The 26949-nt window shown below is 42.8% G+C and overlaps 1 protein-coding gene across 6 annotated transcripts in view; it reads left to right on the plus strand.

Annotated features, from left to right (window-relative positions):
• MAPKBP1 (mitogen-activated protein kinase binding protein 1) overlaps positions 1-26949 on the plus strand; it is a 57694-nt gene that overhangs the window by 9706 nt on the left and 21039 nt on the right. For all 6 annotated transcript variants that reach the window (XM_045822310.1, XM_045822313.1, XM_045822312.1 and 3 more), the window contains one exon: positions 19695-19786. In XM_045822310.1, the coding sequence (XP_045678266.1) occupies positions 19695-19786 (92 nt within the window). The remainder of the gene's footprint in view (positions 1-19694; positions 19787-26949) is intronic.

The raw sequence follows: 26949 nt of genomic DNA on the forward strand, positions 1-26949 counted from the left end.
TGGCCCACCTCCATTACCCTGACGCTCATTGGTCAGCTTCTGTTTGGGAAAGCATAGTATATTTGCACACCATGATTATTTTCATATGATATTATAAACTGCTGCTGTCTTCTCTAAACATGTCCTTTCTTCTTGTGATGGCTTTCCTTCCCCAGGCTGCTTTGGTCTGTCTTGTGAGGCCCCACAGCAGCTGTTGCAGACTTTCCCTTATAGTGAACTCAGAACTGGCTAATGAACAGGGCTTCTAAGAGTTAATGTGCAGACAGATTAATGAGTGGAGGTGAGAGACAGTGGTTTTGTAGATTCCAGTTCAGATTCAGGTTCATTCTGGGACTCTGCATTTCTACCAATATCTCAAGTGATGCCCATGCTGCTCTTTGAGCCATATTTTGAGTAGCCAGGCGTGTGTGTGTGTGTGTATGTGTGTGTGTGTGTGTGTGTGTGTAGTGGGCAGTAGTGAGCCAGCTTCCTCACTTCGGAGGGAGCTGGCTTCTCTCTCATTTGTCAAATTAGAATAATGATGGCTTTTCCCTCATACTTTTTTGAGGATTATCTGAGATTTAATGAATATGAAAGTGCATTGTAAGGTCTAAAGTTTGAAACTATTAAGGGGCTGCTAACTTTATCAGGGTTCCCAGATTTCTAGAATACCCAGTAATTTTCTTCTAATTTGCTGGCAAGATTTTATTCCTTCAAGTTTCAGTTAGTAAGAAGTATTCTTTTGCAGGTCCAGTCTCTTATGCTCCAAGTCTTAATTATCTTCCCTGTGCAACTTTTTATTGTGACCTATCTTCAATACCTTTTTCTTGCCAGTATTCTAGCTTGTATCAACAATACTTTAAAATACTGACCAAAAGGAAGGCTTAGCAAATATTCTTTTTGCTACTAACTATTGAAATCACTACAGTGATGAGTATGCTTTTTAACAGCAGTAGCTCCTATAGAAATAGATATCTTTTTTCTTCTTTTGGGGTTAATTTATTTTTATTGAGAAATAATTTGGAAATTGGATTAGACCCAGAACTTCTTTTCAGATCAAGAATTTAAGGTAGAGTGAAAGCACATTACTTTTATAACCCCTTGTTTTCAGTTTCTAATGTTGTGATGAAAGTGAAACATTCCATTTAAGTAATTTTTGCTTAAAGAAAATACATGTGAAGATTTGGGGAAACAAGTGGACTCATACTTTTATACTATTGGTGAAAGCATACATTGATGTAACCTTCTTAGAGGTCAATTTGGTAATATTCGTTAGAAGAAAAATTTATATATTTATATCTTTTGATTTACCAGTTATAATTCTGGGATCTCATTCTCTGCAAACACACCACACGAAAGTATAGATAACTGATTTTTTTGTGGTGTTATTCACACTAATGAAATCTTTGAAGTAATTCAAGTAGTCATTAGTAGGGGATTGGTATACATGCATAGAATGAAACACCTTGTGCTTGCTGAAAATAATGAAGTCAGCCTATATGTGCTGATGTTAAAACATGTACAAGATATATTCAGTGACAAAAAGCAAACTGTGTTAGTTTTTTATTTTAATGATTATATTTTTGTTAAAATATACAGTAGTATATGCATAGAAAAAAGTGAGACTATATAAATGGCAAACTGTTTGTTAATACCAGTTACCTCAGGGAGGGATAATAGATTATGATTGAATATTCATTATCTACATTTCTATATTTCTGTAATGTTGGAATTTTCTACAATGAGTCCATTATTTTTGTAGGTAGAAAAAATGACAAAGGTAAAGGTCTCTCCATTTTGAACTTGTGCATATAATATTTAAGTCTAAAGTATTTAAATTTTGAAATGTACGTACTAATCTTATTAAAGTAAATGTGCAAATGTTATTGAAAAACATGTTTGGTATAATGTGCTTTTTGATAGTAGTGGGGCATAAAATATTTTCTCACAGATTCATCATTAACTTGTCAAATTTAAGATAATTTATTTCTGCTGTCTTCAAAGATATTTCCTTGGTTAGCTTTGGTAAATAAAATACTTTTTGATACTTTCTGAAGTACATGTGCTTTCTAAAAAGTTTTTTTACATAACTAATACAGAGAAACATAAAGAAGAAAACAAGTCACTCATAATTATAACATTCAGAATAACTACTCATAGCTATATTCATTTCTGATTATAAAGGACAAGTAAAGCTCCTTTTAAACAATAGTATTATCACTTTCATGAAAAATTATCACTAATCTAATATTTTAGACTTGTTCTTTAATTATAATTTAAGTAAGATGTATGTAAAGCCATGCCATGCATGTGTTTACTCAAGTCAGGGATAGAACTGTTTGTTTGTAATCATTTAAAGCACATGGATTATTCCACTCAGACTTTTCCCATTCTTTCTGGAAAGGCTTCAAAATCCTGCCTGCTTCCTGCTCCAACTTGTAGAGTTGGCTGTGAAGATTGAGAATTCTCTAGGGGGTTAAAGAACTTACTAATTAAGATGAACCAAAGAGTATTCACATATTTTTAATGTATTAAAAATGGATTCAACAAATATATTTTAACCACTGTGCTCTGTACTTATAAGCACAGAGTTGTATGAGACATGGCCTCTGCCTTCTAGGAAATTATAGACTAGTAGGAGAGATAAGACAGATCTACAAAGAACTTCTGTAGCACATGCCATGAGAATGAGACAGATTAAGTGCTGCTGTAAGAATACCAAAGAGGGAGGAATCATTTTTGTGCAGGCTGATCACAAAAAGAATCATAGGGATGTGATATTTGAGCTGGTCCTCGAAGGAGGGGTAGGATTTCTGTATGGGGTGGTGGAAGGAAAGGGCATCCCAACTGGAATATAAACTAAAGCCCCGAAGCTCCTTTGCAGAACAATGAGTAATCCAGATTGGCAAAAGCATACAATTTATATAGATGAATAGTAGGAAATAGAGTACGAAGAAAGGTAGAGACCTTTGACAGAGAACTTTGGATGCTATGCTAAGAAATTTATAATTTATTTAGTTGGCAGTAAGGAGCCATTGAAAGTTTTTGAGCAGGAGAGGCACATGATCAAAGCTATGACATAACAAGATTATTCTCAGGTTATGGGAGGGGAGGACAGTTCTCCAGTAAACAGATTGATTAGAAAGCCAATGCTGTATTTAAGAATGTGGTGCTGAAGGCATAAACCAAGATGTTAGCATTAGGAATGGAAAGGAAGCGAGCATTTTGTAGAGAATAACGTGTTGAAGAAACCTGTTTTCCCAGGAGAGTCTTATGGAACAAGCTGGCATGATTGCAGGGACACCAAGAGTCCCCTCCACTCCTCTTTTTGTCTTACAACACACATGCTCTTTGCACATTTCATTCAGATAAGGAACAGTTAGTGTTTTTCCTGGTTACAAAGTTTGGAAACCAAGAGAATAAGAAAAACACAGGCATGTAAAATTGGTGAATAAGGAGGAATTAGATCCTTTTTTATAATTAGACCTTTAGCTCATAAATCTTTGTAGTTCTGGTCTTGCTGCACAGGATTTTTTTTTTTTTTACCTTATTTGGGTTGCTTAAGTTGAGATCTTTTGTCCTTGCCTTTCTGATAATGGGATGAGAAAGGGATGGTAGAGTGCCTGCTCTGTACCCTCAGAGGCACTGTATTGTTAAAGTTTCTCTTTGGACTTGAGCGTGTGCTGATGGTTATATTATAATTGAGTCCTTTAGCTAGAGGCCCCTTATTCCCTCCCTTCTAGTCTGAGGTCTCATGCCCTTCTAACCTCTTTCTCCATCTGCACATGAAATCAGATTCTCCTGCTTCTGCCACTGTAATGTTAGTTGCCTTGGAAATGGGTATCAGCTGTCCACGTTGACTATAGGTCCAGTGCCAGCTGGACATGGGCAAGCTCTGACCATGTGGGATACTGTGGCATTACAAGACCCTCTGTTTCTCCTTCTCTGTAATCATCTCAGTGAAGAGAGGTCAGAACCCATTTTTTAAAAGACCATTTCTGCTACTGGTAAGGCCTACTATATATATATATATTTTAACATTAAAGCTAACAGCATAGGACCCTATTGGTCCTGTACTTCATCTTGTGCCCTCTGCCTTCTACCTTGGTTTTCAGACCTGTCCCTGTTGGTTCCTCAAAGGCACAGTGACTTCCCCATGTACTGTTTCGGAAACTGCAACATTCTGGTGGTTTTAGAGAATCTGAACTCCCTCCTTAGGTCACCATGGTTTCTGGAACCAGACAGACCTAGGTGTAAATCGTGGTTCTCTCACTCACTACTTGTCTGACTTCTTCATCTATAAAATGGAGATAATGCTTGTCCTTTATAAACTTCTCAAGAGTAGTATTAAATGAGATAATCTTGTAAAGTGCCTAGCACAGTTCTTGGCACAGAGTACATGCTCATGCAGTAAGTGGTAGCTATTATAACTGTAGGTCCTCTTTGCACAAGACCCTCTGTACCCCATGGATCTGGATGTTCTTGTAAGAATACTAGGAACATTATTTTTTCCTTAGTCCCAGAGTAGCTAAAATTTGGAAAACAAAAAAGAAAATGCATTAATTTCATAGTTCCATACCTAATTAATCATTAGAACCACTGGAAAGCTTTAATATGCAGATTATTGAACCCCACTCTATATCTTTTGATTGAGAATCTTTCAGGACAAGAGATGGAAATAGGATGGGACTGCTATCTGAAAATAATTTGTTAAGTCCCCTGAGTGATTCTGTTGATAAGCCAGGGTTGGAAATTTTTGTTCTCTAGTCTCTAGGGATTTAGGACTAGAGGATCTCTTCTAAGGTTACCACCCCCTGGGCAGTGACAGATTTACCTTCCTTAGAAGCTGAAGCTATTTTAATCTTAACACCAGAGAATTGGCTCAACTCCAACTGATTCTGAACTCTAATCCAGGGAGCGTGTTTTTTCTGTCATATTGGAAGTTATTTGTTTCTTGGAGCTTTTATAGACAGTGGAACTGTAAATCTACCAGATGGTGTAAAAACCAGAAGCACAGTAGAGAGGCAAGGTCTGTTCTACAGTTTCAGGGTGGCCGTAGTGACCCTTCGTGCCTCTCACCAAATGGCACTTTGGACTCTGAAGGAGTAGGAATGAGTAAGCTTGGGCATGATACCTCTTTCCCCCTTCCCCCTACCCAGGCCAGTCCTGGGTCTCTGCCCAGCAGGCTAAATCTCTGCACAAAGCCTGCTGGTCTTGGGCTTCCTCTGTGGCTTTTGCATAAGCAGCAATTCTCAGAATCTGTTGGATAATCTGCTTTGTGAGATTAGAGTGTAGTGTGTGACCCAGAGACAAGCATAGTTATTCTTAACCTGTGGGAAGGGTGGAAAAGACAGAGTGCTGTGCCTCAGACAGGTCTGTGAATAGAAATAGCAAGTCCATGGTTTGGCTGGAATGACTTAGGTATTTATAACTTGCATTGAGTGGAATTGAGAAAAGGAGAAAGGGAGAATGAAGGGGGAGGAAAGAAACTGGTGGCAACAAAAACAGAGATAGGTTTCTTCCAGGTTGCTGGGGTTTCCTTTACCAGTTTGAGGTCAGCTAAATCTTAGATGACCCTGGCCTTCTGTGGTTTTGGCCTCTTAGATTGACCATTGCAGACTCCCCGTAGTGGCCCCTCAAACTAAGAAAGGAGGGGCAAATCTAAATCATGTATGCCCCAGGCTCAAGCCAGAAACCCTTCTGTAGCAGTGTCCTTGTCTTGGCTTCACAAACTGGATCTCTCATTGGCTGGTGCCTCTCTTCTAGCTTGTGAATTGCTCAGTTCTTGGGGGGTGGGGGTTGTGGGGAAAGGAGAATACAGGTGGTAGAATATATATATAGAGAGGGGGGGAGGGGGAGGGGGAGAGGGAGAGGGAGAGGGAGAGGAACAAACAGAAAAACTTAGAAGGTCCTGCTCCTTTGATTTTGTGTTAGGGGCCTGGGGCTGCTGGGGGCCCTGCACTATGGCACCTATGTTGCAGATGGCTCTAGACTTTGGAGAATTCTTTCTTGCCTCCTTTACTTCTTTTTAGTACTTAAGTCTACCATCTGTATTCTCTGAGAATTCTCTCCTTCACTCGCTTCCTTGTTCTTCTCCCTTTCTAACTCCCTGGCACCTCATCTTCCTTATACTCTAAAAATAGGTATTCCCCATGGTTCTATCCTTATCCTATCTTTCCCTTCTCTCTGTTTTCTCTCGTTTCATTCTACTTTTAAAAAAATATTTGATTTATTTATTCTTAGAGAGATGGGAAAGAAGGGAGAAAGGGAGAGAAACATCGATGTGCCAGCAATACATTGATCTGTTGCCTTTTGCACACCCCCAACCAGGGAGTTGGCCTGCATGTAACCCAGCCATGTGCCCTGACTGGGTATTGAACCAATGACCTTTCGGTTTGCAGGCCAGTGCTCAATCCATTGAACCACACCAGCCAGGACTCATTGTACTTTCAATGGTGGTTTTCACTGCTGTGTGAATATAATCCTCAAATATCTATTTCTAGTCATGACCCCTCTCCCAAACATTAATTCTTGTTTGTATTGCTAAGTTTAATGTTCTGTGGTTCCTACTAAATATCTCTGAAGCACCTTAGATTCAACATGTCTAAAACAACGTCATTGGCTCCCATCCTTCCTTTGGTATCCAGATCCAAGTCCTCTTTTTGATCATGGCACCATTCTTTTCATGGCACCACCTTATTTTCTATCTATGAGGTTCAAAATTTGAGTTGTCTGTGTTTTCTTCTCAGACTTACACAGTGCCAGTCTTGCCAATTCTGTTTGTTTTGTCACTTTTGAATCCAGCATTTCTTTTCTACTCCCTTTACTTTCATGCTGATCTAGATTCTCATTACCTCTCACCTGAGCTGTTGTAACAGCCTCCTGATTGGTCTCCCTGCTTGTGCTATGTCTTATATACACCATCACCAAAACATAACTTTGATTATGTCCCTGGCTTGAAACCCTTCAGTGGCTTCCCAGGCCCATAGATGGCCCATTTAGTTTGATATTCAAGGTCTTCCTTGTCTGGTTATAGTCTGCCTCTCCTGACTTAATCTCCAACACAGTCTTTGCTTTCACTGTTGCTCACCTGCCCTGTTATTTCCTTCTTCTAAACTTTTGGTCATGCAGCTTCTTCTACTGAGAATTCTTCTCTTTGTCTGTCCACCTGTCAGAATCCTGTCCTCACTGCAAGGCCAAGGCCAAGTCCCATCTCACCTTCCAAGAAAGCTTCCTTGTCTCCCTTTTTCTGATCCTGTTCAGAAATCATCTCTCTTCCCCTTCTCTGAGCAGTCTGCATCTTTCTCATGAACCTTGTAATGTACTGGATTGCTTTGTAGTATATTACTCATTTTCCTTGATAGATTTTGAGTGTAGAGGGTACAGTATGTGTACTCTTTATCTTAGGATCACTCATAGCCTCCCAGTGGCTTTCACTTTTTATAAAACAACCCACATTAAGAAATGACCCAGTACACAAACATACACACACACCCCTCCGAACAAAAGCTTCGTGATCAGTACTTACGTTACAACATGCCATGAGATTTATTTTCCATCTATTCATTGCATACTAAATTGATTTCTAGTCCCATTAATAGGCTTAAATCTGCATGTTGAAAAATACTGTTCTGTCTAGTATGAATGAGTAGTCCTATCTGTCACCTCTGAGCCACCTGTTTTTTCCATCACCTTTAATGAGAGCCAGAAAAGCACTTAAACAGTTGGCTGTATTATTTTTTTCTCTCTTGGGAATAGGCTATTATGAGGTTATCCCTTTATCTGATTATAGTGAGGGGTGATTTTGCTTTCCTTCTTTCTCAAGAGGATACAATACTGCCCTGCCTAATGCATGCTGTGAATGGTGGGTATTCAAGCCCTCCTTCACAGTATACCTGCAGTAATTCTGTCCTGCAGCCTTGCTTCCAGGGTAAGATGACACCTTCTTTTAGGCTGGTATAGACTTTCCCCTATCTCAAGACTCTCCACCTGCCAAAGCAAAGGCTGAGTCACAACTTGGTTGTTCTTCCTGCTTTTAGGTTATGTTTTGAATGTGGAGGTGATCCCTATAGAGTACAAAGTGGGTACTCCCTTCTTAATTCTTGAGTTTTCACATTTACGTGAAGTGATGTTCCTAGAACTGTGAATGTATTGTGGTGATAGCTGCCTGTAGCAGTTGTGTCTGAAGTCACTAACCCTAACCTGTACTCTATTGTGTCTTTTGGGCTATGTTTCATTGGCATTTGGGTAATGAGGGTTTGGAGCTGAAGTTCCTTTCAGAACTTTGGGCCTCATCCCAAACTTTGAATTCAGCTATTTTCAGTGACAATGGAATTTTATTTATTTATTTTTAAATCATTTTTTTTCATTTACAGTTGACATATAATATTATATTAAAATGTACACCCCAGTGATTAGACATTGTATAACTTACTAAGTGATAATCCCAATAAATGCCATACCCATCTAGCACCATACATAGTTATTAGAATATTATTGACTATATTCCCTGTGTTGTAGTTTACATCCCCATGACTATTCTGTAACTACCAATTTGTATTTCTTAATTCCTTTACCTTTCTCACCCATTTCCCCCATCCCTCCTCCCATTTGGCAACCATCAAAATCCTCTCTGTATCTAAGAGTCTGTTTGTGTTCTGCTTGTTCATGTATTTTGTTATTTAGATTCAATAGTTGATAGATATGTATTCATTGCCATCTTATTGTTCATATTTTTTATCACCCCTCCCCACTTATTCTTCTTAAAGAAGACCCTTTAACATTTCATATAATACTAGTTTGCTGGTGATGAACTCCTGTAGCTTTTTCTTGTATGGGAAACTCTTTATCTGTCCTTGGAATCTAAATGATAGCTTTCCTGGGTGGAGTAATCCTGTTTGTAGGTCCTTGCTTTTCATCACTTTGAATATTTCTTGCCAATCCCTTCTGGCCTGCCAAATTTCTGTTGAGAAATCAATTGACAGTCTTATAGGAACTCCTCTATAGGGAACTAACTGCTTTTCTCTTGCCGCTTTTTTAAAAAAATTCTCGAGAGTTCCAGTCAAGATGGTGGCTAGGTAGAGACCCTTTGCTTCCGTGCACAACCAAAAGGAGGGTAACAACCAATCTGAAATCAATAAACAACCAAAAGCACCAGAAAATCAAACTGCATGGAACTCCAACAACAAAGGAATTAAAGAAAAAAATCAACCAGAACAACCAGACCAGTAAGACAGTGGACTGTAGGGGAGGACTCAGGAAAGCCTTGGCGACACAGCAGACTTTGGGGACAGGGCTGGCTGCCGAGCTCCTCGGTCTTACTTAAGGAGACTCAGAGGTGGCTGTGGGCTACAGCAGTTTCGGTGGTAGGAGTAGCTCCCAGTCTCACATGAGAGTCTGTTGTAAAGAGCACTAGAGACTAGCAACGAGCTGCATTGTTCCCTCTCTGGCCCCTCCCCCACAGGCAGCAGGCACAGCTCAGCAAAGAGGGTTGCCCTGCCCCCTTACAACTTGTCAGCTGTGCCAAGACAAAGAAATATGGACCAAATGAAAAAACAGAGTAAAGCCTCAGAAAGATAGCTAAGCGAGGAGGAGATCGCCAACCTGTCTGATCGGGAATTTAAAGCCCTGGTAATCAAAATGCTCACAGATCTGATTGAGCTTGATCAGAAAATGAAAAAAACAAATGAAGGATACCCAAAGTGAAATAAAGCAGAATGTTCAGGGAACAACAGTGATGGGAAGGAAACCAGGACTCAAAGCAATGATTTGGAACAAAAGGAAAAAATAAACATCCATCCATAACAAAATAAAGAAACAAGAATTTGAAAAAGTGAAGAGACTCTTATAAACCTGTGGGACAACCTGAAACATTCCAATATCCAAATTATAGGGATGCCAGAAGGAGAAGAGGAAGACCAAGAAATTGAAAACTTATTTGAACAAATAATGAAGGAAAACGTCCCCAATCTGCAAAGGAAATAGATTTCTAGGAAGTCCAGGAAGCCCAGAGAGTCCCAAAGAATTTGGACCCAAAGAAGAACACACCAAGACACATCCTAATTACATTACCTAAGATTAAAGATAAAGAGAGAATCCTAAAAAAAGCAAGAGAAAAGGAGAGAGTTGCCTACAAAGGAGTTCCCATTAGATTATCAGCTGATTTTTCAAAATAAACCTTGCAGGCAAGAAGAGGCTGGAAAGAAGTATTCCAAGTCATGAAAGGCAAGGACCTACATCCAAGATTACTCTATCCAGCAAAGCTTTCATTTAGAATGGAAGGGCAGATAAAGTGCTTCCCACATAAGGTCAAGTTAAAGAAGGAGTTCATCACCAAGCAATTATTATATGAAATGTTAAAGAGATTTATCTGAGAAAAAGAAGATAAAAAATATGAACAGTAAAATGACAACAAACTCACAACTATCAACAAATGAACCTAAAAGAAAAGAAAAGCAATGAAAACAAAAACTAAGCAAACAACCAGAACAGGAACAGAATCAGAGAAATGGACATCACATGGAGGGATTTCAGTGGGAAGGGGGAAGGGAGGAATAGGGGGGAAAGTTACAGGGAAGAAGAAGCATGGTTAGTAGGCATAAGTAGATGGGGAGAGAGAAAAAATGGTATGGGAAACAGAGGACCCAAAGAACTTGTATGTACAACCATGGACATGAACTAAGGTGGGGGAATGCTGGAGAGTTGGGGAGGCAGAGTGGAGGGGAGATAGAGGGGGAAAAATTGGAAAAACAGTAATAGTGTAATCAATAAAAATACTTTAAAAAGTCCTCATTCAAGGATATGTTTATTGATTTTAAAGAGAGAGGAAGGGAGAGAAAGAAAAACATCAATGTGAGAGAGAAACATCGATCCATTGCCCCCCCTATATGTGCCCCAACTGGGGATTGAACCCACAATCTGGGTATGTACCCTGACCAGGAATTGAACCTGCAGCCTTTTGGTGTACGGGATGATGTTACAACCAACTGAGCCACCTGGACAGGGCTTGTCTTGCTGCTTTTAAGATTCTCTTTGTCTTTAACCTTTTGCATTTTAATTACGATGTCTCTTGATGTGGGCCTCTTTGGATTTATCTTGCTTGGGACCCTCTGTGCTTCCTGGACTTGTATGTCTATTTCCTATACCAGGTTAAGGAAGTTTTCTGTCATTATTTTTTCAATAGATTTTCAATTTTTAAAAAAATTTATTTATTTGCTTTTAGAAAGGGGAAGGGAGGGAGAAGGAGAGGAACTTCAATGTGAAGTTTCAATGTGCCTCTTATGAGCTCCCAGCTGGGGACCTGGCCTGCAACCCAGGCATGTGCCCTGACTGGGAATGGAACTGGTGACCTCTTGGTTAACAGGCCAGTGCTCAATCCACTGAGCCACACCAGCTAGGGCAGGTTTTCAATTTCTTGCTCTCTCTCTTCTCCTTCTGGCACCCCCATGATTTGAGTGTTGGTATGCTTGAAGTTGTCTCAGAGGCTCCTAATACTGTCCTCATTTTTTTTTTTAATTCATTTTTTTCCTCTTGCTGTTCTGAATGGTCAATTTTTGCTTCCTTATATTCCCAATCACTTTTTGATTCTTGGCTTCTCTACTGTTGATTCTCTGTAAATTATTCTTCATTTTATTTAGTGTCCTTCATTTCTGACGTTCTTTTTTATGGTTTCCATGTTATGGTTTTTATGTTGAAGTTCTCTCTAAATTAATCTACTCTTCTCCTAAGCTCATTGAGCATTCTTATAACAAGTGTTTTGAACTCTACATCTAGTAGATTGCTTGTCTCCATTTTGATTAGTTCTTTTTCTAGAGTTTAGTGCTGTTCTTTCATTTGGGACATGTTTCTTTGTCTTCTCATTTTGTCAGTCTTCCTATGTTTGTTTTTGTGTATTAGGTAGAACTGTTATGTCTCCCAGACTTAGTAGAGTGGCCTAATATAGCAGGTGTCCTATAGGATCCAGTGGCACAGACCTTCCTGTTCACCTGAGCTGGGCACTTCAGGTGAGCCTCCTCCTCACCCTCCTTCCCCATATGGTCTGTGTACACCCTCCTGTTTTAGTGGAGCATTGATTGCTGTTGGCATGTCAATGGGAGGCATTAACCCTCAAGGACTGGCTGTGACCACCAACCCACTGTGGAGGATCAGCTGTGCAACAGCCCACCCCACAGAGCAGGACTTACTTCAGTGGGGCTCTGGTGCCCACTGAGTTGGCCCCTTGAGTGTGTTTCTTGTTGAGGTTGTTGGGTGGTACTTGAACGTGGTCTGAAGCTGTCCACTGGGTGGACTACTCTGGGGCCTCTTGGGAGGTACAGGCAAAGGTCAGCCACTGCCTGTGTTCTGCCAGGGGCCACCTGGCATGAGCTACAAAGCAATGTGCAGGTGGCTGCTACTTGTGCTGGGCTTGGAGGTGCCCAGATGAGGCCAGGATGTGAACCAAGGCTGCTAGTGCCAGGCCTGGGGCCACTCAGTGAGGTACAGGTCATGCTGAAGCCAGATGCTGCTTGTTTGAGAGATTTTAGGAAAGTCTGAAGCATGAGCCAAGACAAGCCATTTGCGTGGAAAAGCCACTGGAAACAGCTTTTGTGGGTCCAAAAGTTGGTGGGGTGGGGTCTCAGGGAATCATCAGGGCTGGGTGAACAGTGTGAGCCAGGTTGATGGAGACTCACATATGGCACCTGCCTGCTGGCTTTGTGGGGGAGGGCTGAGAAGAGGAACAATGGCCTCTGCCAGCACTTCTGTCTCGGAGAAACCTGCCTGCTGATGTCAGACAGTTCAGTTCCTCCCTGTATGTTCCTGGTGCTGTTTGAGCTGCTGCCCCAGCACTGGAACTCAGAGTCTGAGTAAGTCTGTTCATGGGCCCTTGAAGAGGAACTGCCTGGGTTTTGCTCAGCCATAATCCTCTCTGGTTTTTACAGCCAGAAGTTGGAGACCTCTCTTTCTGGCACTGGAACCCTGGGCTAGGTGTTCTGGTGTGGGGCTAGAACCCTTGCTCCTCAGGGGGGGATCTCCACAGCCCAGATATTCCTCCCGATTTTTATCTGCCACACATGGGTGTGGGACCAGCCTGCTCCACATCTCTGCCCATCCTACCAGTCTCAGTGTGGCATCTTCTTTATATCCTTAGTTGTTGGACTTCCGCTTGGCTAGATTTCAGGTGGTTCTGAATAATGGTTGTTCTGTAGTGTAGTTGTAGTTTAAAAAATTTTTTTGTTCACTGATTTCTAGAGAGGTGGAGGGGGGAAGATAATGGCATCAATTTGTTCCACTTTGTGCATTCATTGGTTTATTCTTATATGTGCCCTAACCAGGGATTGAACTTGCAGCCTTGGTGTATGTGGATGATCCTGTAACCATTTGAGCTACCCACCAGGGCTAGTTGTATTTTTGATGTGGTTGTGGGAAGAGGTGAGTACCGCATTTACCTATACTGCCATCTTGACTGTGGATTCAGCCTTTTTCCCATAGGGCCTCTTCCCTCCCTCAGTTTCCTCAAATGATGCTTGAGGCCAGAATCTCACACTAGTAGGCTTGATGATATCGTATTCAGGAGGGGCTAGGCCACTGGTTCTCTACATGTAGTCTGAGGACCTCTGGTGTCCCCCAAACCCTTTTAAGGAATATATGAGATCCCCCTTTTCCAATTACATATGCAAATAAGGCCAGATTTTCTCTACATTCAACTAGAATGACATATCACAACAGGTTGAATGCAGATGCAAGTATGAAAATCCAGCTCTTTTTTGCTGAGCCAGACATAAAGAGATTTGCAAAACTATTAAACAGTGCCACTCTTCTCACTAAATTTTTTTTGTTTTGGAAAAGTTATTTTTAATAAAAGTATAAAAGTGTTATGTTAGCATACAATGTTTTATTGTTCTAATGAGTTAAATATATTTAAATATATACATTATAATTTCTAATGTAGTAAATATTGGTAGAAATAACCTGTGTGTAAATAAAAGCTCTTTGGGGTCCTTGATAATTTCTATGAGTATACCAAGAGAAGAAACCAAGGAGTATAAGAGACCAAATGTGTGAGAACTGCTGGGCCAGGTCATATACTCTGGTAAAATCACCCAAAATATCCCTGACTAAACAGATAGTTATTTTTTGCTCATGCTTAGATATAGTGTAGGCCATCACAGGGGCTCCATTCATAAGAGTTACCCCAGGGCCCAGGCTGAGGGAGCCCTGTCTCATCACCTGCTGCCATGTTTAGCAGTCAGAAGAAGGGATATGCACAGTGATTCTTGAAAGCTTCCACTGGGAGTGTCATGAAAATGTGTGGCCTTATAAGCACCTAAGTGAGAAACCTAAATTAAATAAAAACACATATTCTTGAGACTTTGTACCTTTTCCCTCCCACATTGCTGGGTCACTGAGTATCAGTGAAAGGGCTTGAGGATTAGAAGAGAAGCCAGGTATGTGAATTATTAAAGTATGTTGCTTATGGGGTACTGAATGCCATATCCCATCCTGGACTGTATCTTTACTCTCTTTTTAACGTTTACTATGCAATATTTAATACATATGATGAAGACACATGGAATATTAGAGTGAACAATTATGTGACCACTATCAGCTTAAGAAACAAATTTCTTAAACTCCCTATGTGTTTGTCCTCATCTGGACATGTTCTTTCTGTCACAACCAGTTTCAGATACTTTGTGGAGAGCAATTCTGCTGGCCTGAAAAACCACAATTTTGCTGGTCTTCTCAAGTCTGTTATTTCACTGTTTCTAAAGGCTCTGCCAGGCATTCATTTACTCATCAAATATTTACCAGATGCCTGTTGTTTGCCCAGCATTGTGTAAATTATGCACTAGGAATACATAGAATATAGCTCCTTGCCCTCAAGGAGCTTGTATTCTGATGGAGAGGACAGACAATAAGTATGTTGATAGAGATATAATCAATGTCAGGTCACTGCCTGACTCTTAAGTGCTATGAAGAAAAATAAAGCAGAGCCCTGGCTGGTGTGGCTCAGTGGATTGAGCACTGGCCTGTTAACCAAGAGGTCACCAGTTCAATTCCCAGTCAGGGCACATGCCTGAGTTGCGGGCCAGGTCCCCAATAGGGGACACACCAGGGACAACCACACATTGATGTTTCTCTCCCTCTCTTTCTCTCTTACTTCCACTCTCTCTAAAAATAAATAAAATCTTTAAAAAAAAAGTAAGGTAAGTTGGGTATAGATTGATAGCAGAAGAGCTAGTTTGGAAAGTCTTCTCTGAGAAGACCTTGAGCAAAGACTTGAGTGAATTAGCTGTGTGAATATTTGAGATAAGAGTATTTCAGTCCAAGGAATAGCACATGCAAAGAACCTGAGGCTAGCTGGAGGTGCTTAAGGCATCCATGGTGGTTGGGGTAGAATAAATGAGAATAGAAGCAGAGTGAAGGAAATGAGGCCAGAGAGGTAGACAGAGGACAGGTGATTTAGGGCCTTGTAAATCAGGGTAAAGTACCGGTATTTGTGTTTGAACTTAAGAACGGGAAGCCAATAGAAGAGTTTGAGCGCAGTAATGACATGATGTCTTGTACATTTTATTTTAAAAGAATCACTGTGGCCTGCCATGTTCAAAAAGACTGTAGGGGGCAAAGTCTGAAGCAGAGAATGCATGGGAGTTACAGCCACAGACCAAGTGAGATAATAGTTGCTTGAATTCAGTGTTGTGTGGGTAAATGTTTACAGGCTCTCTGAGGGAAAAACAAAGAACTCCTATATGTAGTGTTTGCTGATTTCTATGGTATAAGTATTCCCACTGTGGTGATTTTAAGTTAGCAATGTGCTGCCATTGAATGTGGAGGTGGGAAAAGATGTGCATGATCGGCTCTCACGGGCCAATGAAGCTGGCTCCAGCATGGAATTTGGGTGCCTTTAGCCTGTGGTGTGTTGCGGAGAGGGTCCAGGTTTGTCTTCATTTTCTAGGGTAGATGGAAACCATACATACTATGTTTTTGGAAAGAAAGGATATGGAAAAGGTTATGAGAGGGAGAGAGTCAGTTTACTAAGTCCATTGTGCTGGAGCCTTGCAAAATAAGCATAGATGCTGGAGGCCTTGCAGGAGCTCTGAACTCTGAGATCCTTTGAAAGTGGAGCTCAGCCCAAAACCTCCCTGCAAACAGGAAGCTGGTTTGAGTTAGAACATAAAATAAAAACCAGCTGATGCCCCTGAATGTTTTTCCCCTCCTCTTTCCCGCTCCACAGAGCCAAAGGAAACTGCCTCCCCCCGACCCCCCTTGCTTAGCTAGTTGCTCAGAAAGCCAGAAAAAGCCAAATGCCACAAATCCTTTGAAAGTAAGCCAAGTTTTGAGCCTAGGCAAACTCCTGCCTGCGGGGTTTCCTAGCCTAGATGTCTCTACACTGTCGTGAGTCCTAGGAGGAAAGTGACTGGGGAACAAAAAGGTACCAGAGATAAGAGCCTGGAACCTAGGCCTGGCGGAAAAAGATGGCTTGGAGCGGGGTTTCTCAGACTGTAGCTTCCAGCCATTTTGTAGGTCATGAAATCAATAAAGTGGGCTCTAGCCAGAATTATTTTTGAATGAAATAGAATACAATAGAAAACAGAATATTACATTACTAATTACATACAGTACTACATGCAATAAGAGTGACTGTTGTTTTGTGAAACTTTTATTTCAGTTTTAGGCATATGCACATACATACATGTGTGGTATCTACTGGGTCATGATATAAGATGTGTTTCTTTTTGTGAGTAATGGTCAAGAACCTTTGATGAACGCTGGTCTTTAGGATTTGAGCAACTCATTTCTCCTTCCTGCTTTAGACTGCTGGTGAAAGGTCCCAGCTAGTTTCAGAATTAATTCTCTGTGGAGCTAGATCATCTATCTACCCACAAAACACCCACCCAAATTCCGTCAGAGGGGAGGGAAGCTGAGAACCAACAGACTGGTGTGACCCTTGGAACCAAGCTGAGGCAAATGGAAGGACTGATGTAAATTTGAATCCAAAAGTTTTGTCTGAAATCAGATTAGCTTGAAGAAAATAGGACTTGAGCAGCCTTTTAGCTTACTGCACTTAATTTTATGACCTTTCCCGTCTATGTGGGTAATGTGGTCTTGGGCTTCTCTCTCTCTCCTCTGCAGTGGGCAGTTGGTGCAGTAGAAATGTCCCTGAGCACCCCTCCCTCTGGGATAGCCAGAGGCACAGTGCCAGGATAGGAATGGTGCCCTGATCTGAGTGTCCCCCACATTTCCTCAGGGTTATTTTGTGCTCTCCTGCCAGAACCTGGTGCTCAGGCCAGTGTGGTCATTGAGAATGTATTGCCCCGCCCTAACTGGTGTAGCTCAGTCAGTTGGGTGTCGTCCCACAAAGCGAAGTTAGCTGGTTCCATTCCTAGTCAGGGCGCAGGTCTGGGTTGTCGTCTGACCCCCGGTTGGGGCAGGTACAAGAGGTAACTGATTAATGTTCCTCTTACACATTGATGTTTCTCTCCCTTTCTTTCTCCCTGCTTTACCTTCTCTCTAAAAATAAATAAATACAATCTTTAAAAAAATGTTTTAAAGAATGTATTGCCCTACCCTGGCCGGTGTGGTTTGGTTGGAGCATAATCCTGTAAACTGAAGGGTCGGATGTTCGATTCCCAGTCAGGGTACACGCCTGGATGCAGGTTCAGTCTCTGGTTAGGGTGGATACAAGAGGTAACTGATTAATGTTTCTCTCCTTCCCTTCTCCTCTCTCTAAAATCAATAAGCATGTCCTTGGGTGAAAAAAAGAGAGAGGGAGAGAGAATGTATTGAGGGTCCATTTCTTCATCACGAAGGATTTTGGTATTAAGGAGACTATAACTACTATGCCTTCCAGTGCTTTGACAAAACCTCAGATGTATGGCCTTCTGGCCAAGTGGCAGTGATTTCATATTGTTGGAGTGATCAGTGTAGAAGTTTGCTGTGGCTGAACCAAGAAAGAAGGCATATGGAGATTTCTGCAGAAAGTACGAATTCATGAAAGGTTTTGAGGAGGTGAGCAAAGCTGGTGTCTTTCAGACTGTAAGGTGATTTCTAAATGTAAAGAATTTCTTTGGGTTGAGTTCTATGGAAATTTATCATTGACCTGTGTTCCTGGGCTATGAAAAATGAATTTTTGGGCTAAGGAATAATTTTTCTTAATAAATAAGCAACTAACAAATTAAAAAATGTATTGAGCAGGCTAAAATTAGTTTATCCCACACAAGGTTTAGTGCCTCAGATAGACCCAAGAGTAACTGGCAAATGTGGTGCTTGCCAAGTGGCTGTGGGTCGGTATGGTGCCCTAGAATTCATTTGGCTCTCTATGAGTACACTGAGAATTCAGTTCACCTACCCAAGAAGCACAGAAGACTCTTGGGGACCCTTCTGGGAAATAGGTTTTAACTATAATGTCCCAAGAGACTTATTTTGGTCATTGGTATCCATAGGGCATTTCTTTCCAACCTAATTTAAACTAAAATGGCCCTTGGAGATAAGAATTTAAACAGGCCCTCCAGAAGCACTTCAGATTCTCCACTTGGGACAGTAAGAGAGGAGTGACCCTTAAACTACCCTAATTGATTTTAGGCTTCCCCTCTCAAGAAACTGGCCTGGACTAGGAGCAGATCACCCTGCCACAGATACGAACATCCATGAAGTGTTTCTGGTTCACACCACCATCCTAGGGCCTCCAAGACTCTTAACAGAGTACAGTCTCACCTATTTACTTGGCAGTTGATATCGAGAAACCCATTTCTCTGAGCCAATGAACACCAAGGACATCCCTGAGGAGGCCCAGTGCAGGGAGTCCAGACAGTACTAGAGAAGACGGAACCTGCAATGACAAGCAAGACATTCTGTAGCAGGGGTTAAGGTTCAGTGACTAGCAAGAGGTTACAGGGCAGTCTGAATCTCACATGGCATCATGTGGCAGGAAGACCAGTAAACTAATTCGAGGTTAGTCCAGCGTGTGCCCTGGGGACTGCAGATATGTGGGGCAACAGTAGTGATGATGAGAGTGATGGTGAATATCTTGTGTGGCCATGTCCTCTCAGTCTCTCAGCACTTTACACATGCTTCCCTTTCATCTCTGTGGGAGTTGTGGCTTAATAATAATAATTAGAATACTCCAAGCATCTGTGCTTTGCAAAATACAGCATTAAGCCTTGTTTCTGCCTCTGAGGCTCTTGTCTGTATGAACTGGCAGACATTTGGGTGGGATGGAGATCTCTGATGGAGGGGAAGAACGTGATGGAATGCAAAGATCAGGGATATTATTAGTCACCTAATTGATACCTAACATTTTTCTGGTTCTTGGTAGATCAGAGTGGACTTTCTTTCATGCCTGTCAAGGCACGAAGATCAGTGACCTCCCCTGAGTCTCATCTACTCAAGTAGCCAGTCTGGAGACCCAAAGCTTTATCTTGTAAACAGAGTCTTTCTGGATTGGGGAGTGCTTTATCCTCTGGCTATGAGCGGAGCTTTAACCCCTTCATTTTCGTTCCCATGGTGCCAGCAGATTGAGCCCTGTTAAAAGCCAGTAATATACACTGGCTTTCCCCAGGTGATCAAGGGACCTGTGGCCAGAACAGAACCTGGAAAAGTCAGTGGCCCATTCTTCTGAAGATATGCATCAGGAAAGTAGTCAGGACAACAGGGTGGTCCCGAGTACCTTCAGTACCTCCTTTCCATTCAGTACCCCCATTCTGTCCATAACATGTCACTTCTCTGTCCTGCTCTAACAGGTGACCTTGGAGAAGGTGCTTGGGATAACAGTGTCTGGAGGCAGAGGACTTGCCTGTGACCCCCGATCCGGTTTAGTTGCCTACCCAGCTGGGTAAGTATCTTGGAAGAGTTCTTATTGCATGGGAGTTTGTAGCCATGCTAAACCAGTCGGGATGGGCAGGGGCTTTCTGTTCTCTTCTGGGAGATACATCCAGATTAATGTTTTGGTGCCATTTTTGTAAAGGAAATATAGGGCCAGGTAGAGGCTCTGGCTTTTTTGGCCATCCATACCTACCCACACATATAGATCAACATTTCAGGTTATATGCAGCTCCCAATACCATCTTTAATATCTACCTTGTAGTAATTCTTAAAAATAACTTTATTGAGATGTAATTCGTGTACTACATAATTGGGCCATTCAGCCCTGACCAGTGTGGCCCAGTTGGTTGGGTGTTGTCCTGTAAAGCAAAAGGTTGTCACCAGTCCAATTCCTGTTCAGGGCATGTACATGGGTTGCAGGTGTAGTCCCCAGTCAGGGGCTGTACTGCAAGTTCAGTTCAGTCCCCAGTCAGAGGCAACCAGTCAGTGTTTCTCTTGCATATTGATGTTGCTCTCCCTCTTTCTGCCTCCCTTTTTCTCTCTCTAAAAATAAGTAAATAAAATCTTTTATAAATACAATAAAATAGCCCTGGCTGGCGTAGCTCAGTGGATTGAGCGTGGGCTGCAAACCAAAGTGTCACAGGTTCGATTCCCAGTCTGGGCACATGCCTGGGTTGCATACCATGACCCCCAGCAACCGCACATTGATGTTTCTCTTTCTCTCTCTTTCTCCCTCCCTTCCCTCTCTAAAAATAAATAAATAAAATCTTTAAAAAAATAAAAAAATAAAAAATACAATAAAATGCACAATTCAGTGGTTTTCAGTATATCCACAGAGTTGTGCAGCCATCACCATGATCAATTCTAGAACATTTCCATCACCCTAAAAATCACCCATTAGCAGTCACTCTCCATTTCCCCCTAAGATGTATCTTTAGCCTTGGGCGGCAACTAATCTATGTTATGTCTGTATAGATTTACCTATTCTGGATATTTCATAGAATGGAATCATAATATTTGGCCTTTTGTGACTGGCTTTTTTCATGTAGCATAATGTTTTCATGGTTCATACAGGTTGTAGCAGGTATCAGCACTTATTCCTTTTTATGGCCAAATAACCTTTCATTAAAGATAAAATACCACATTTTATCTCTTCATCAGTTGATGAGCATTCTGGCTATTAATGAAAAATGCTGCTCTGAACATTTGACTGCTCTAGTCACTTGGAGAGATGTCATTGCCATGGAGGAAGAGCAGAGTTCTGGGCTGGTGCTCTTCTTTCCCTTGCTGCCTTTTCTCTCCTCCACTCCTACAGGTGGGAAGCCCTTAACCATCATTTCTTTAGGCTGTTGCTGGAGTGTTTCTTTTGGGGGCTGTTGCTGGAGTGTTTCTTTTGGGGGCTTGGAGCCCCTCCTGCTTCTGGTTCTGTCAGCTTCTGTTCCTGCTGCTGGGCACAGGAGCACGAAACTGGGAAGGCCCCCTGCTCTCCCCCTCTTGCCTCACCCTCAACTTGGAAATGCCAAGTTCCCCAATGTGAGCTGCATAGCAACTTGTGTACATTTTGTACCAGATATATGATTTTTTTAGTTTTATCATCCCATCAAAAAAGCTACCTTATTTGTGCCAGACACTTTGTTAAGCATTTTACAGGAAATATTTTATTTTAATACTCAGAAAAGTTCTGTGAGATTGGAACTGTTACCATCCTATATTTTAAAAACCAGGATTCAAAGCACTTAAGTAGTTTGCTCAAGGTCACACAGCTAGTGTCTGTATTGGGATTCCAACTCAAGCAGTCTTACTGCAGAGCTCTTTCAAAATGGGGCAAGACCGGACTTTCTGCTCATTTTTAAAAGCTGCTTTTCTCCTAAGCTGTCTACTTACCATTTGAGTGAAAAATTCCCAATTTCTGGGCATCTCCATCTGTGTCAAGGAGACTTCTGCCCTTGGGTTCTGGGGTCAGTGTTTCTCTTGAGTGGCCCTCTGGCATTTGCTGTCTGGTGGAGATGCTATGGGAACTACACTGGCTTTGCCCTGCAGAGCCTGAAGTGGCCTCCGTCTCCCCCTCCAGAAGCAAGTTGATGAATGACTGCAGTTGCTGGATACCCTGTGCAGCCTGCCTCGGGGGAATTCCGTTTGTGCCTGCCTCTGCCTGGGAAAGCTAGGTTCCTTCTTGTTGGAGGTGCGGCTGGGGCTAGCTAGGAAAGGCCCGGGCTTCTGCTCATTGCATGCTGAGCCCTGTGTCCCTGCCCTTGGAATTGTGGAGCCCTGCAGCCACTCTCTTCCCTCTACACTCCCAGGCCCCAGGCCTGGCGCCTTTAAGGGTGTGTGCTTCTGTTTAAGGGCAGGTCCCAGCCTGGCTCTTGTGCCTACCAGTCATTATCCTTTCGGGTGTTGTATGGAAGATTCCCTGCTGTAACCTCTGGTAGATTTCCTCAGTGCGCTTGTCTTGGGCCAGTCCTGGGCAGTGCCCCAATCCCCTAACCCTTTGATTTCCTAGAATTTTAAGTCTTCTCTTTGCAAGTGGCCCCTTTCTGGTTGTTTAGTGTTGCTCTGTGCTAAAGCTCCCTGGTGTGCCTCTGGGGTATCTGGGGGCCACCAAGGTCTTTGTCAGCCAAGCAGCCTCTTTGCCTCCCTCCCTCTCTTCCTTTTCTTCCTATTTGGTGATCCAAACACCCTCACCCTCACCCCCACTCTCTTGTTCTTACTGAGAGCTTGTTGATCAAGTAGCAGCTCAGGTATCCTAGAAACAAGAAGAGAAACAAAGCTCAGAAAATCCTCCCAGAGGCCTAGAGACACATATCAAACCAAAACAAAATTTTCTGAAAGGAAATGAAACAGCTCTGGGAGGGTAGGGTGGAGGGGGATGTGTGTCAGGCAGAGATGGGCTGAAGTCTCTGGGCAGAGACCCCCCTGCGTTTTAGTGGCTCCAGCGTCTCTTCTCCCCAGTTCTCCTTTTTGCTGTTGTTTTCCCCACAGGAAACCTGCCCCTCACCTGTCACACTTTAAGCCCCTCTGCCCTTGGAGGCCAGGCTAGTTCCTAGGTTGCCTTGTTGAAGGACTCAGTTTAGTTGAACTCCCGTGACTGACTTGTGCCCCCTTCCTGTCTGGCTTGGTAGAGAATGCAGGGACCTCAGACCCCTGCACACCCCCTATTGCTACTGTGGGGCCAGTCAGTTCTGAGAAGGGCCCCCAGTACCAGGGTCTGGCCTGGGCAAATGCCGTGGGCAGAGGAGCTACTGGAGTGGGAGATCGCCGAGAAAGGCTACCGGCCCTCTTTGGCAGCCAAGAGGAGACCTCTTGGTAGTTTTAACTAGGGAGGAGGAGGGGAACTGCAGCTCTCCTGAAAAGGCCCTTCACTTACTCAGCCCATGTTGGAATTTATGCTGAGGTCCCCATTTCAAAGCACTGGACTGGGCATGAAGCCACAGTCTCCTCCTGAACTGTGTTCTGGCAACATCTGAGCTGAAGGAGCATAGAACTACCCTTCTTATTCTCTGGCAAGCCCCATGTCCAGGGGCTGTGGAGAGACTGGGTGAACCTGAAAGAAGAGGATGCTTGACTTGGTGCCCTGAGGGATGTGAATCATGTAAATATGACAGACAGGGTCACTACTTTTGTGGAGTTTAGGTTCAAGAAGGGCAAGCAGACAATAAGCATGTAAACAAATAAATGAGCAAGAGAATATCAGAGAGTTGTAAGTGTTCTAAGAATAAAACTGGAAGATGGAAGAACTACCATGTGAAGATTGACACCAAAGTGTCCCAGGTGGAGGACACCTCAGGTGCAAAGGTCCCAAGGCAAGGAGGGGTACACTCACTTGCTTGAGGAGCTGAACACTAGCCATGGTGGCTAGACCATATGAATGAGAGTAGGGAGGCTCAGACAGTACCACTTTGACCTGGCTTATAAGTCTTGCAGCTCACAGAGATTCACCTCTTACCCTGGAAGAAAATATGTTCAGAGTCCACAGAAAGAAGTGTACTCGGAGCTCTGTACCAGTAGCCATGTTAGTCACCAGGGTATTACCAGGTCTTGTCTCATGCCTTGGTGGCAGTGAGGTGGTAGGGTTTGGCAGGGTTCATAAAGTGTCCCAGAAACAGAGATGCCAGTGGGTCTTGTGGCCTGGCCTAAGAGGGTTACTTATTTGGAAGGCTTTGGAGTCCAGGTCTAAAGAGAACCACAACCAAGGATGCCCTAGGAAACATCCTAGACTCATTATCTCTGAGAATAATTAAAGCTATAAGATTATCCCTTTAGAGGTGAATCTGGAGGGACAGTTTGTAATTGCATACCTGATGTGGACCCTTATGAGTCACTGGTACCCAGCAAGTCCTATATGGGATGCTGTTGTAGGGTGCCCCACTGCAACTGCTGCCTTCCTGCATAGCCCTGTCCTTGTTCTCAGCACACCAGAGGACCCTTCAGGAAGATGTGTAGGAGCACTATGCTAGTTACATGATCTTCAGTCTTAACAAATAATGTTTACCTCAATTCTTTGAGGTAAACATTATTATTCCTATTTTACAGATGAGCACATTGACTTGCAGAGAAGTTAAGGAAGATGCCCAAGATCACATAGTGTGTTAGCAGACGGTCTTTAAGCCCAGTTTTCTTGTTTCTATCATCACTCTGCCCTTGAGTATCAGTGCCTTCTAAAAGTCTGAGGTAGGGAAAATCATGGACCAGCCCTAGGTCCTTAGTTCACAGTTTTGTTACTTAGGAGGCTCCTCAGAAATTGGAACTTTGAGATCTGGTAGCTAGAGAAATAAAGATTTGTTCACTTGTTCAGAAATACTTATTGAGTGCCTATCTTCTAGGCCCTGGGGATGTGGTAGTAAACAAAACAGGTGAAAATACCATCTTCACAGAGCTAGCAATCTACTGGTGAAGGTAGACCCCTTCCCCCCAAGAAAGTAAACTGCAGAGAATATGACAACTTGGTGTGTGCTATGGAAGGTGTACAAGCAATGACCAGTGGAAGGGAATAGGGAATGGGGGTATGAAGTTGTAATGTTAACTAGGGCTGGAGTGTGACACTTGAGCAAATTTTGAGGGACCTTTGGTGAGTCCCTGATTTTACCTAGTCTGAAAGAAGAAATTGTAAAGCGCAGGATCTCTGCTCAAACCTTCTGTGTCTTGCTCCCTGTATGTGCTGCTGCATTCATTGCTTAACTTGGGGTTCATTTGTTTCTGCCTTTTGGAGGATAGGGAGTGATAGGAGGCAGGTCATGTGGGAACGCTGGGCTCTTTGTGATGGTAGCAGGCCTGGACCTGTCCAGGGGAGGGGCTTGTTGAGGGCTGGCCTTTCCTGATTCAGAGAAGTCCCTGGGCAGTGGGCCTAGTACCTGGTACTGGTGCTCCACGTGATGCCCCAGCTGAGGCTTGAGGGACTGAGGCCTCACTGTCTTCCTGTGAGAGCGAGCAGTCTCACTGCACCTGCACCCTGGGGTTCTGAATTACGGGATTCAACTGGCTGGGCGAGCCCAGCCCTTGTCATGTTGAGGATTGCAGCCAGCACTGCTGCAAGGGCCACGTGAAGATGACTGCCTGCTGTGCTGGGCTGCATCAAGAGACCTGGACCAAAGGATCAAGAGGCCCAGGGCCAAATATTGATGCAGACTGAGCTCCACCTTCTCTCCCTAGTGGACTAAGGAGTTTGGTCAAAGAAGACTGAGGGGCTCCCACATCAGTGTTTTGATCTGCTCTTTTGAGAGGACCTCAATGGGCTGGGCACAGGGGGAACCTTGGATGTTTTTGCCAAGTTCTGTCCTCATTCCATCATCTGTATTATTGTCCCCACAAGTGTGACTGTGGGTTGGTGTCTTTCTTCCTCTTTCTCTGTTGGAAGGTTTCCAAATTTGAATAATTAGAAGTAAAAATTTCAGTTTAAGGATCTACTTCTGTGTGTTCCCCTCCTTTGTTTAACTCTTTCATGCCACAGGTGAGAATTTTTCAGGTTATACTATGTGTGGCAGTGGGATGGATGTTAGAGAAAGGAAGAGGTGCCCCATAGCCAGTTATCTTTCTCTCTATTTCGTGTTTTTACACACATACCCACACACCTTCTCCTTCTCCTTCCACCATGGAGTTTAACTTAAGGGAAGGAGGAAACAGAAGATGTTGTGGCCCAACAAAATTCAGCATTTGTGTGCAGTAACTTGGAAAGTGTTTTAAGCAGTGTGATGCATTGCCCTTGAAGGTCATGATGCTGCTTTGGGGCGATAGGTTTAAAGGAAAATTCAAAAGCTTACCATAGAGCCCCCATCACCTACTTGTGTTCTGGATTTGGAATGCTATTGGCTAGAATATGCAGAGTCTGTTCAAGTCAGATCGGCTCTCAGCTGAAGCCTTCTGCCATGGTTTATCTGTAGCTGATCAGAAAGCTAGGTAACCTGTAACCACTTAGACTAGAAGCCATTGCTAGAGAGAGGAGCTAGCAGAGGGCCTCCTCAACAGGTCAGCACAGATAGCAAGAAAGTTCAGCTAACATCAGTTAGCCTGAAAACTTGCTGGGCTCTTCATGATGGTGGCAGGTCGGGGGTGTGGGGAGCATCATCTCATTTTTCACATATTGAATAGAGTATAAAATCTAAATATTTAAATCTGTGAACTTTGAACTGTAATTGCTATAATTTTCATTGTGCCTGTTCTGATGTCCAAAAATTCTGTCACCTAAATCAGGCATGTGCCCTGACTGGGAATTGAACTGGTGATCCTTTTCACCTAAATCCTTATTCCCTCATAGTGCCCCAGTCTTCTTTCCCTCTTCTCAAAGGCTCTTGCCCTTAGCACCCTAAACCTAATGGTCAGTGTGCTTCCTGTGTTTCAACTTCATTTTTTTGTTTTTTGTTTTTAATTTACTGATTTGACAGAGAGACAGAGATCAACATTGATTTTTGTTGTTCCACTTATTTATGCACTCATTGGTTGATTCTTGTATGTGCCCTCACTGAGGATTGAACCCACAACCTTGTATTGGGATGATGCTCTAACTGAGCTACCCAGTAAGGGCAACTTCAGTTTTCTCTTCTTTCCCCCACTTATTCCACTCTGCTTTTCTTAGGGCATTACTTCTGATATCCTGCCTCTTTTGATTTAGTTGAAGGGACTTGAGGACGTTACCTCACTGCTCTGAACTCATTTCTCCATCAAAAGTGGGGGTAACTGTAC

The sequence above is a fragment of the Phyllostomus hastatus genome, unplaced genomic scaffold (genome assembly GCF_019186645.2).
Source record: "Phyllostomus hastatus isolate PE091 unplaced genomic scaffold, TTU_PhHast_1.1 phas_scaffold_501, whole genome shotgun sequence".
Taxonomy (NCBI): domain Eukaryota; kingdom Metazoa; phylum Chordata; class Mammalia; order Chiroptera; family Phyllostomidae; genus Phyllostomus; species Phyllostomus hastatus.